Below are 12072 nucleotides of genomic sequence, written 5' to 3' on the forward strand. Positions count from 1 at the left end.
AGATGGCTACTAAGGTAAGAAGTGTGCATGCCCAGGGCATTGGGTGGCCATCAACAAGGGAATTTGCTGCGCAGCAGTGAGTTGTTGCAGTGGTGTGGGTAGTATGTAACTGGGAAAGGATCTTGTAACCCTGGGGTACAGGGTTGTTGAGTATGCAACACAAGGATATTGGCCATTGTACTAGGCCGTGGGTGCCAGTAGGCATGGACTGGGTACCACTGAGGCACAGAATGTGAGCAACTGAGGCTTTGGAAAACGTAGTGACATGGAGTGTGCACCCAAACTTTAGGGGTATTTACCAATGTGGCATAAAATCTATGCATGTTCAGTGAATACTGAGGCCTTCTAGCACAGCAAATGTTTTTCTTCTCCATTGCGCAGCCTCTGAAACGGGTCAGGGATTCCACCCGCTGTTCTTTGCACAGGACCACTTTTTTGAAGAACTTTTCTGTATTGGTATCCAGACTCTAAACAAAACATGGAAGGAGATGCGAGCCACCCAAGAAGACTTTGACAAGGTACTCAAACAAGCAGTTAAATCACAACCTATATCTGTTAATAATTATTCAAAGATAATTAGCTGGTTAGTAACTCTGACAGTGATGAAGTGATAATCTAAAATGAAACCATCATTTGGAATTAGGTTTGAACTGGTAAAATTATCATTTCAATTCTGATTTTTACCACAAGCAGCCATCGAATTGAAAGTTAATCTGTTTAGTTTGGGATTAGAGTTTGAGTTTTAATTTTTTAATCCCAGATAATGATGCAAGGCAAGCAGAATATGTAGTTATAGTGAAATGTATGGACGAGATGAGACAAGCAGAATGACAAATATACAAGCAGCTGTAACGTTAGTTGGAAATCTGAGAATATATTATGGTTGATGGAATAGATGGTGGCCTTGAAATATCATTCCTTGTCCTCTTTATGGCAGCCAAAAATAGAATTCCTTGCATTTGTCATTTGATTGTCTCTTCTGTTAGAACATTAATTCAGTGGTAACCAGTATTTTAATCAGTTTTGTTTATTCATCTTATCTCAAGTGTTTAGCTGTACTACCCAAAAGAAAACATGACGGTCTGAAAGAGCCAGTCCCTCACTTCAGTTTAAATAGAAGCCTCTTTAATTTCTTGTGCCCTGATTATACTGCATAAGACTGTATTTAAAATTTGTAGTGCTACCAATCACTGACAGTGGATATTCCAGAATATTCGTTTGTTTGATGATGTGTGGTTGAGTTTTGAGATCTACTGTGACATCATTTACTGCATGGCCCTTTTTAACCTGGTTTCTCAGAATTGTGTACATGAATGAAAGGTTACCAAATGTCATCATGACAGATAATTGCATTTGGTTAGTTTTTAATACTATGCAAGATTTTGTTAGAGAGCTTGCTTTTGAGCAATATTGTATACACCACAGTTGAGCATGCTAGCTGAGCAAGACATTTAAGGTAATGTGGAACATAAACCTGGTCCTTAAGAATGGGTTGTCCTGGAATAGCATTTTGATAGAGCTGATGTGGCTTATTTCACCACATCATGTTGCTTTTGGTGTGCCCTCAAGGTGGATCATCATGGATAAGGGTGTCATCAGGATGGTGATTGGACACAGACTAACTATGGGTGGATTGTACAGTTATCTGAAGGAGGTAGAGAGAGCATACATACCATGATTGGTGAAATGGGGTGTGCCATAAGGAGTTAGGGTGTGGTGATTAAGTAGTGGTACGGAATTCTGGGGTCTGAAGAAAAGGAGCCTGTATTTTTAGAACCTAAGGTGATAGTAGAAGTCAGGAGTGAAGTGGGGATGTGGCAGATGGATGTTTATAGAACTTAACGTTGGGTGTGAATAATAACTGTACCAAATTTGTAAGTGAATGTATGTGTTTTTCTTTGCATATTGGTCTGCTGATTGTTGGAGAGGTACCTGAGTTATATAGGAGCTGTTGAGGGGTTGTCTTGAAGATACTGTGGTGCATTATACTCTGTACAAGTGCATCTGGCAACTCTTTTATTTCAGCAAGGAATGCAGTAACTAAGTAGCCTGAAGGGTCCAAGAAGAAGGATGTTTTTTCCAAATCCCAACTCCCATAAGACAGAAATAGCTTTGTTGACTCTCTAGAAGCTTATGTGGACAACTAAGGACTATTTTGATGCTAGTCATGATGAGTCCCAGGGCAAAATTTAACACTCTGGGTCTTCCTCTTCTATTGGAATGCACAGTTCAGGCCTGCAAGTGTTTCCTGTTATCTCTGGTATAGAGGAAGTAGTGCTTCAGTTTGAGCCCTTGTGCGTCTTTGTCATTTGTGCAATGCAACATATACTAAACCCCAGCATTCTATTTAACACTTGTCTTAGACCATCTATTTACCTGCAACAAGATCATAGAGACCTATTTCTATTCTTAAGCCAACGTCATGCACGTTTACCACTAGTTAATTTCTGCACTGTGTCTCACACCCTACTTTTGGTGGTGGGGGGGGGGGGCGGGGTGGAGAAAGGGAGTTAGACCCAAATTGAATGCTCTTAGAACCAGTGACCTCATGAGCTGCTGTGTTGTTCACCGTATTTTAGTACTGATCTCCAGTTGGAGCAATATTTAAAAACCTTACATTCATCTAAGATGCAAATCTCTGCATTCACTTGTAGTGTTAAACCATTTTATATTCTTCACTGCTAACAGCAGCTATATCCGTATATGCCTTTCAAGTAACCGCAGATAGTAGTTGTGCCTCATTAATTTTAAATGGGATTATTAGACAGTACAATATGCCAGGCTCCCAGCTCACCAAATATTACATGCTGAATGCCCATAACACCACAGTTTATTTGTTTTTTGATAGGACAGGAAAAGAGACTATGGCCCTCATTATGACTCTGGCGTTAAATTCCGCTTACCGCTACGCTGACGGCCATTAACTTACCGCAGCGGATATCTGTTCACATATTATGACACACACACACGAATTCGACAGAATTCAGCCACAGGCACAAATCCGCCAGACCAAATGTCAGTGATAAAGGGACGGTACCAAAACCCACACCGTTACGGCAAAAGAACAACACCCACCACATTATGACCCACGAATCACCATGGTGGACATTCAACAGCGGTAAACCATTGGTGGTACATACCGCTGCACTCAGAATGGACACCCAGATACAAAACACCACCACATTGGACAATTCAAACAACACACACCTGACACCCATACACACACCACACCCACACCACTATAAAACACACACCCACATTACCCACAACCCTTTACAATTACAAATCATTGGCATGAGACTGACACCAAGACCACTGACACAACTACATACACACACCACATACACCCATACATCCCTCACGCACCCCACTTCACACACCCCAGCACATTACCCAACACACCTCACCAACACACATCACATAACACCCATGGCACCACAAAGGCACCCCTGCTTCACTGAGGAGGAGTTAAGGATCATGGTGGAGGAAATTGTCAGGGTAGAGCCACAGCTATTTGGAGCACAGGTGCAGCAGATATCAATAGCCAGGATGATGGCGCTATGGCGGAGAATCGTGGACAGGGTCAACGCCGTGGGACAGCACCCCAGAACAAGGGACGACATTAGGAAGAGGTGGAACGACATTTGATGGAAGGTACGTTCCATAGCAGCATGACACCACCTTGCTATACAGAGGATTGGCGGTGGACCCCCCCCCCCCCCCACCTCCTCCCCCACAACTCACAGCATGAGAGGAGCAAGTCTTGGCAATACTGCATCCTGAGGACCTGGCAGGAGTAGCGGGCGGACTGGACTCTGGTAAGTCAAATCTGTACTATTATCACTCCCATACCTGCATACCATCACATACCCGCACCCTCACTCCCATTACTCCACTACAATCCCACACACTCCACCATCACATCTCTTCAGTCCCAATGCCAAGCCCTGCATGCTGTACCAATGCATGGACACCCCTCACAGCCCTGCATGGACACTCATCACTAAGGCATGCACAGCATAGAGAACTAACAATCCCACCATACACCAACATACACAAGTAAAAGCTGGCAGGGCAACACCAACCATAGAGGGGAAGCCAGGGATGTACAATATGTCATACACATTAACCATAACACATAATTTACATCCCCACAGATTCCCCAGCCAATGTCATCAGAGAGGAGGTGCCAGCACTATCCAACCCCCTAACTGAAGAGGCCCACAGTATTGACAGTAACTCTGGTCTTCAGGATCTGGACGATCTACCTGGCCCATCAGGGACCACTGGACAGCCGGTTACCCAAGCCCAGTCACAGACCACCACAGAGCCTCCCCCATCAGCAACCAACATCACAGCCCCCAACCAGCGTCCCCAAACCTCTGTCCCCAGGACATGTCAATCAGCAGTGTGCCCACCTCTACAGTGACCCCAGGCCACAACTCACACCCAAGACAATCAGGGACCTGGGGTCAGTGGCAGTGGGCACACCGTTCACGGTACAGACGCACAGGCCAACAGGGACACTGGGAGGACTGCTGTGCACCAGGGGGAGGACAGGTCCAGGGAACCGACTTTCTAGGAGACGTTCTCTGAGATCCTGGGAGCCTATCAACATTCCCAAGACACGATGGGCCAGATCCTACACAACGTGCAGGAGAACAGGCGGCTGCAGGAGGGACAGTATCAGGGGATCAGGGAGGACTTGCAGGCCATCAACAATACCCTGATCTCCATAGCAGGGGTGCTGGCAGACATGGCCAACATTATGAGGGAGGCAGTGTCACACCAGCAGGCCCCTGCCACTAGCCAGTCATCTGAACAGCCTTCCACTTCCGCTGCTGCTAGTGGCCAGGAGGCCCCGCCACAAGACTCACAGGCCACCAGTACCCCTCCCCCTGCAGAAGGTGAACCGCCCCGCAAATGTTCTCTGCGATCCACACAGAAGCCAGAGACACTTGCCAAGACCCACGCCAGGAAATGAGACTCTCCTGATTGCCCCCGTTGTGTCCCACTCAGTCACCCTGTCCACCTTGAACTGCCATTGGTCCCCTTCCTATGTCCCCATGGACAATGCACCTGTGCTACAAACAGACTGGAACAATACCCTGGACTTTCCTCCATCATCCCCCCATCCCATTGCAATTTCCCCTCTGTATATTAGCACTATATTAAACACCCTTTGATATAAATCAATTTCGAGTATGTCATGTATTTCAAATATTTATTGATGGAAACAGCTACAACCATTGCAAATGAACTGTACATAGAGTGCGCATAGAATTAATGACCTGTAGCTGGCTGTTGTGATCACACCAGGAGTATTTGTCAAATCACCAACATCTGCAAAATGAATAGCCAGAGAGAACAGTAAGTGGGCATAGAAGTGATAAATACCAGCATGCCAATGCCATGCAGAATACAACCAAAGTCATTCAAATGTAAAGTTGCACTGTCTCGCCTGTGTGTCATTGGAAGTACTGACGAATTACAGATGTTCTGTTGTCCACATCCTCATCCCCTGCCTCCTTATCCTTACTGTCCACAGGGTCCACTGCTGCCACAGGGGTATCTCCAGTCTCCTCCTCCTGCAGAAAAGGGACATGCCGTCTGATGGCCAGGTTGTGCAACATGCAGAATGCCACCACTATCTGGCAGCCCTTCTTGGGTGAGTAGCACAGGGATCCACCTGTTAGATGGAGGCACCGGAAGGTGGCCTTCAGGAGGCCAAAGGTCCTTTCAATTATCCTTCTGGTTCACCCATGTGCCTCATAATAAAGTTCTTCTGCCCTTGTCCTGGCATTCCTCACAGGGGTCAGCAACCATGATAGGTTTGGATAACCAGAGTCACCTGCAAATATTGAGGGACAACATTGAGCCACACACTATCCCATATGGCCAATACCATATGCATACAACAACATATAATGGGTGGGAACCAGGGTTCACCTATTAGCTACAGCGTGTGCATCTGTAGTTGGGCCATCACGTTTGTGATGCTGCTATTCCCTAGGACAAAGGCATCATGCATCGACCCAGGGTACTTAGCATTGACGTGGGAGATATACTGGTCCGCCAAGCACACCATCTGCACATTCATAGAGTGGAAACTCTTACAATTCCTGAACACCTGTTCATTCTGGCAGGGGGGTGGAGGGGGGGGGGGGGGGAGGACAAATGCAATATGTGTTCCGTCAATCGCCCCTATTTATATTGGGGATATGTCCCATTGCATAAAACCCGGTCTTCACAGTGGGCAAATTCTCAACCTGGAGGAATGCAATGTAGCCGCACATGTGTTTTATCATGGCAGACAAAACTCTTGTCAGCACTATTGAGAACATTGGCTGTGACATTCCTGCTGCCAAGCCCACTGTCACTTTGAAGGAACCAGTTGCCAGGAAATGGAGAACTGATAGCACTTGCACAGGAGGGGGATCCCAGTCGGATGACGGATAGCAGATATCAGGTTAGGCTTCAGTTGGGCACACAGCTCTGTGATTGTGGCCCTGTCCAGTCTATATGTGAGTATTATGTGCCTGTCCTCCAGTGTAGCCAAGTCCATCAGGGATCTGCACACAGGGGTATGTCTCCATCTCCTATTCATCTGCAGCGGGAGGTATCTAAGGGACAAAAGAGTGGGGAGGCTGTCACAAACTGAACAATGGAGCCACAACAGTAGTCTTCAATCTGTAAAAATGTTATGGGACAGTATGATTTGTCAAGTATGTGCCAATGTATCCTGTGACGCACCATTATTCCATAGGCCTGACCCCCCCCCTTGCCTCCCCCCCCCCTCGAAATGGTGTCTGCATGTTCTGTGTGGAGGGACAGGTGGAAGTGAGGTAATGCTGCTGACATTGTGCACTGTGGCGGGAGGCAGTCGGGAACCGCTGTGCAATTCTTCATTGGCTAATATTGGGCCCTAAGGGGAACAGTGGCCAATGGTGATCTACGCCAGCGGTGACGGTATGCACCGCCACAGACACGACCGCCATTTTCTATCTGATTCCTCACTTGTTTCCTGACCTTCCATTGGAGAGGACCTACACTGCATGTGCTGCTGTGACCTGTGTCTGGAACCTACCATGGCTCGTGTGACTGGGGGAAAGGGTCCCAGCCTTCACTTCAGAGGAATTGGAGAGACTGGTGGATGGGGTCCTACCCCAGTATGGACTGCGGTATGGGCCTCCAGACCAACAGGTGAATACACTGTGGGCACAATGCATGTGGCATGAATGCATGGAGGTGTGTGTGAAGGCATTATGTAAGGGGGAGGGATGTCCTCTTGGCTGGATACACGATGAGTGCTGGGTTATGTGTGTGCCAATGGTTATGGTAACGGGTATGGTGGGTGATTCGTGTTACAGGCTGTACTGTTTGTCTAGTGGTGTTCTCCTGTCTGTATTGCCTCTGCAGGTCAGTGCCCATGAAAAGAAGGGTATATGGCGTCACTTTGCCAAGGAGGTGCAGACCCTGAGGTCTATACAGAAGGAGCACCCATTGTCGCAAACGGTGGGAGGACCTGAGACGCTGTGCACGGAAGACCGCGGAGGCCCAGCTGGGGATTGCCTCTCAACAAGGAAGGGGTGCCCGTTGAACCCTGCCCCCCATGATGGCCTGCATACTGGCGGTGGACCATCCAGAGCTAGATCGGCGCTTGAGGGCATCACAGCAGCCACAAGGGGGTGAGCACAGTGGCCATCATTAAAGGAAATGGCTGGAAGGGTGGTATCCGGGTGGTGGGTGTGTCAGTGGGTGCCCCTAGGCCAGGCCAGACATAGCAGCGTAGGTCCTCTGGTGGCTAAGGGTCTGAAGGGGAAATATTGCCTACCTAGCTTGTTAGCATCCACTACTGGTCAGGGCTGCGTGGGTCCCAGGTGTGCTGCAGTTGGCGGTGTGTGCTGCTTCTCATGCCTTGGTGGATAGCAATATCACTGGTAGTGCAATGCATAGTGCGTAAGCCTGTACCTGTGTGTGAGGGTGCTGTGTACGCCAACGGTGGTGTTGGTGCAGTCATTGACCCAGTGTATCCTTTGTCTCTCTCCCCTCCTTTCTTGTTTTGTCATCATGTCCTTATGTGCATTAGCATCATCTGGCGGAGGAGTAGAAGCGGAGAGAGCTGCATCCCACAGGACCCAGGAGGCAGAGTCCACCGACGCTGAGGACACCAGTGGGACGGAGGGTGAGGGGAGCACCACAGCGGAGACTGGTGGGGACAATACAGACTCTGATACCTCCTCCAGTGGGAGCTCCCTGGTGATGGCCGACACCTCTGTGACCACCCCGGCTACGGGTACAGCCGCCACCCCCGTACCAGCACCGCCCTCCCAGCAGCCCCTCAGCGAGTTGCCCATGCCCGCACACCCAGGAGGGTGGGCATCTCCTTCGCCCCAGGCACCTCAGGCCCTGCCCCTGTGAGCCCTGCTGCCCTGAGTGAGGAGGCTATTGACCTCCTGAGATCCATCTCTGTAGGGCAATCCACCATTGTGAATGCCATCCAGGGGCTGGCAGCCTAGATGCAGCAATCAAATGCATTCCTGGAGGGCATTCACACTGGATAGGCGACCCAACAGAGATCGATCCAGGCTCTGGCCTCCTCTCTGGTGGCAGCCATTGTCCCTTTTTCAACCGTCCCCCCTCCAACTACCCCTTCCCAGTCAATTCTCCTCAACCCCAACCCTTTCCAAGCACACAGCCAGACGAGCATGCACACAGGACAACATCATAGAGTGTCACAGGCAAACACAAACACCACACTTCATCCCACAGGCCCTCACACAAACACCATTCATTTGCAGACACTACAACATCCAGTATTTCCACTGTCTCCCTCTCCTCCTCCACCTCCCCCCCAGTTACGTCCACACTCACACCTGCATGCACTACATCACCATCCACTACCTGCATCATCACCACACCAAGCAGAACACACACCTCACTGGTAGACACCTCCACAACATCCATGCACACGTCCTCTGTGTCCTCTCCCACCGTGTCTGTCCCTTCCTCCTAAAGTACACAAACGCAAGACCTAAGACACCCAACAGCCATCCACCTCACAACAGCATACAACCCATGCACCTGCACCCAAATCCAGCAAACACCTCCAACAACCACTCCCTTATCCTCCACTCCCATTACGTCTCCCTCTTCCCGCCCCAATGTCCCTAAAAGGCTTTTCCTTTCCCAGATTGCCCTCTTCCCTACCCCCCGTCTTGCATGTATGACCAGGGTATCAAGGACCCAGCCAAGCACCTCAGCCAAACAGTCCACGGGCAAAGTGTCATCAGTACCTACTCGTGGAGGAAAGGATTCCAGGCCACAAATTCTGAAGGGGAAGGAGCCTGCACCAGCCAGCAAGAAGGGGAAGGAGCCTTCACCAGCCAGCAAGAAGGGGAAGGAGCCTGCACCAGCCAGCAAGAAGGGGAAGGAGCATGGACCAGCCAGCAAGAAGGGAAAGGAGCCTGCACCAGCCATCAAGAAGGTGAAGGAGCCTACAATAGCAGCTGTCACAGAGCCCCCACCGCCAGCCGTGGTTGTGCAGCCATCAGTGAGTGCAGGGGCTGAGCAGGAGCCTCCCATGACCACCACCAGCCCAGCCATGGGAGGGTGCAGGGGCTGAGCAGGAGCCTCCCACGACCACCACCACCACAGTGCAGCCATCGGAGGGTGCAGGGCTGAGCAGGAGCCTCCCACTACCATCACCACAGTGCAACCATCGGAGTGTACAGGGGCTGAGCAGGAGCCTCCCATGACCACCACCACAGTGCAGCCATTGGAGGGTGCAGGGGCTGAGCAGGAACCTCCCATGACCACCACCACAGTGCAGCCATCGGAGGGTGAACGGGCTGAGCAGGAGCCTCCCAAGACCACCACCACAGTGCAGCCATCGGAGGGTGCAGGGGCTGAGCAGGAGCCTCCCACTACCACCACCACAGTGCAGCCATCAGAGGGTGCAGGGGTTGAGCAGGAGCCTCCCTCGACCACCACCACAGTGCAGCCACCGGAGGGTGCAGGGGCTGAGCAGGAGCCTCCCACTACCACCACCACAGTGCAGCCGTCAACTCTGGTGGACGCCATATGATCCAGCCTCCATTGGCTGCTGTGTGGCCTGCCACTACCAGAACCAATGGGCAAGTCACCCACTGGAGAGACTGTGGCCTTGCACTCACCAGGGCCAAGCACAGAACATGTTGCCCCCTCCAGAACCAGTGGGCAAGTCACCCACCCGAGAGACTGCAGCCTTGCACTTCCCAGGACCACACAAAGGGCTTGTTGTCCCCTCCAGAACCAGTGGTCTTGTTTCCGCATCCGGCTGTGGTGCCCCCCCCGAGGTGCCTGCCTATTTGCCAACTGATGCCCCTGCAGTGCTCTCTGTTTTGGTTCAGGGATCGAGTGGGGCCTTGGACTTTGCCCTGCGGCCATGTGGTCCCTGTGAACCATGGACTGGGCAGTGGTGTGTGTGTTGTGCGTGTGTGTGTCACTCTCGTTTTCCTCCCACCCTCCCTTGTGTGCTAGGCGTCTGTACTCACGTTGTCATCTTCGCCGGCGGTGGTGTTCGTGGTGGAGCATAACGTAGAAGATCATCAGAAAGACTTGCAGTTCTGGTTCCATGGCGGCGTGGTTCTTCCCTGTGTCTCCAATGGTGAGTCCTTTGACTTCTGAGCTCTGTTTCCGCAGATGGCGTTGGTACCACCGTGTAAAAGGTGACGGATTGCCATGTCATAATATGTTGGGCGGAACTTTGTCTTCCGCCTGGCTGTAGGCGGCTACCGCCGTAGTGCCTGTTGTTTCCGCCCTGGTGGTCGGTGTGGTACATTGGCTGTCCTTCGGAGATATCACTGCCACGATCATAATTTGGCGGTAGTTACCGCCAGCCTGTTGGTGGTATTACAGCCACTTTATCACCGATCGGCAGGGTCGTAATGAGGGCCTATTTTCTAAGTTCTACTTTCTGTTGGAAGTGAGAGAAATTTCAACAGAGAATGAATCCACAACCCGAGGAGTGAATCATTTGCTCGGGACTGAGCAGGCTGGTGGGTGACTGCATGGGTGAGATAGGAGGTAGCCTCTGACTGGATGAGTGAGTTGGGGATTTAGTGAAAAATCACATTTATTTTTGAATGTGTCCCTGAGATATGTTGGGTAGGTGAGAGTGAGGTACTGGGTGAGAGAGTGGTTGGGTATGAAAATAAATGGATGACATAGTAAATGGGTGTGTGTCTGAGTGCCCAAGAGGATGAATAAAGGGTTTGAGAAAGCAAATAGACCTGTTACACTTGGGGATCGCAGTATGGGGACTTAGTGTCCATCAACTCCTGAGCCAGGAGAGGTACCATCGTTGTCCTTCCCCACCTTTCTGCCCACAGCGCTTAAAAGTGTGTCGGTACTAGAAAGCAAACTTACCTGCTGCACTTGGGGGCCGCACCGTGGGGACTACAGTGAACATCAACTCCTGCACCAGGAGATGCACCATTGTTGTTAGGCCCTGCTCATATGCTGCACATCGCTTAAAAGTGTGTCAGTCCTGATGCACAAAGGATGTGCCCTCGCTGTGCCTGGGCCAAGAGCAGGCCTGTTTGCACCCATCAGAACCCGGAGGAGGCTGGGCTCGGCCACCCCTCTTGGCCCCATCAGCTGCATCACAGTGTAACTACCCGACTTGCTAAGAATTGTTTGACATCAGTGCCATCTTTAAGCGAATGTTGGGAAAGAGGAAAGCATTGCAACCTGCCAAATGAGAGGGCTTATCTTCGAACTCAGTCACTAAATTACTATCTAATGCAATGGGGGCCATTGAGCAAGAATTGGACTTGGTTACTATGCAGATAAACAATGTAACAGGGGCCAACATAGGTGTATCTAGGGCTATTTCCCAATGCAGTGATAGTGATTTGTCTTCTAATTCATCTTGTGCACCATTGGCCTTAGACATACTATTGGGCAGATCTGCCCCATGGACCTGCAGAGGTAATCCGTGTGTCATAATTTTTCCTGCTACAATTGGTGAGGCTGATCCTCAGGGTACTACAGTGATCTGTGATTATGTACTTCTCCCCCAGCCAAGAA

General features: G+C 50.3%; 1 protein-coding gene across 2 annotated transcripts in view; it reads left to right on the forward strand.

Annotated features, from left to right (window-relative positions):
• Nucleotides 1-12072, forward strand: part of ELMO3 (engulfment and cell motility 3) — a 284505-nt gene that overhangs the window by 185759 nt on the left and 86674 nt on the right. For both annotated transcript variants that reach the window (XM_069217282.1, XM_069217281.1), the window contains exon 15: nucleotides 382-518. In XM_069217282.1, the coding sequence (XP_069073383.1) occupies nucleotides 382-518 (137 nt within the window). The remainder of the gene's footprint in view (nucleotides 1-381; nucleotides 519-12072) is intronic.

The sequence above is a fragment of the Pleurodeles waltl genome, chromosome 12, assembly GCF_031143425.1.
Source record: "Pleurodeles waltl isolate 20211129_DDA chromosome 12, aPleWal1.hap1.20221129, whole genome shotgun sequence".
NCBI classification, from domain to species: domain Eukaryota; kingdom Metazoa; phylum Chordata; class Amphibia; order Caudata; family Salamandridae; genus Pleurodeles; species Pleurodeles waltl.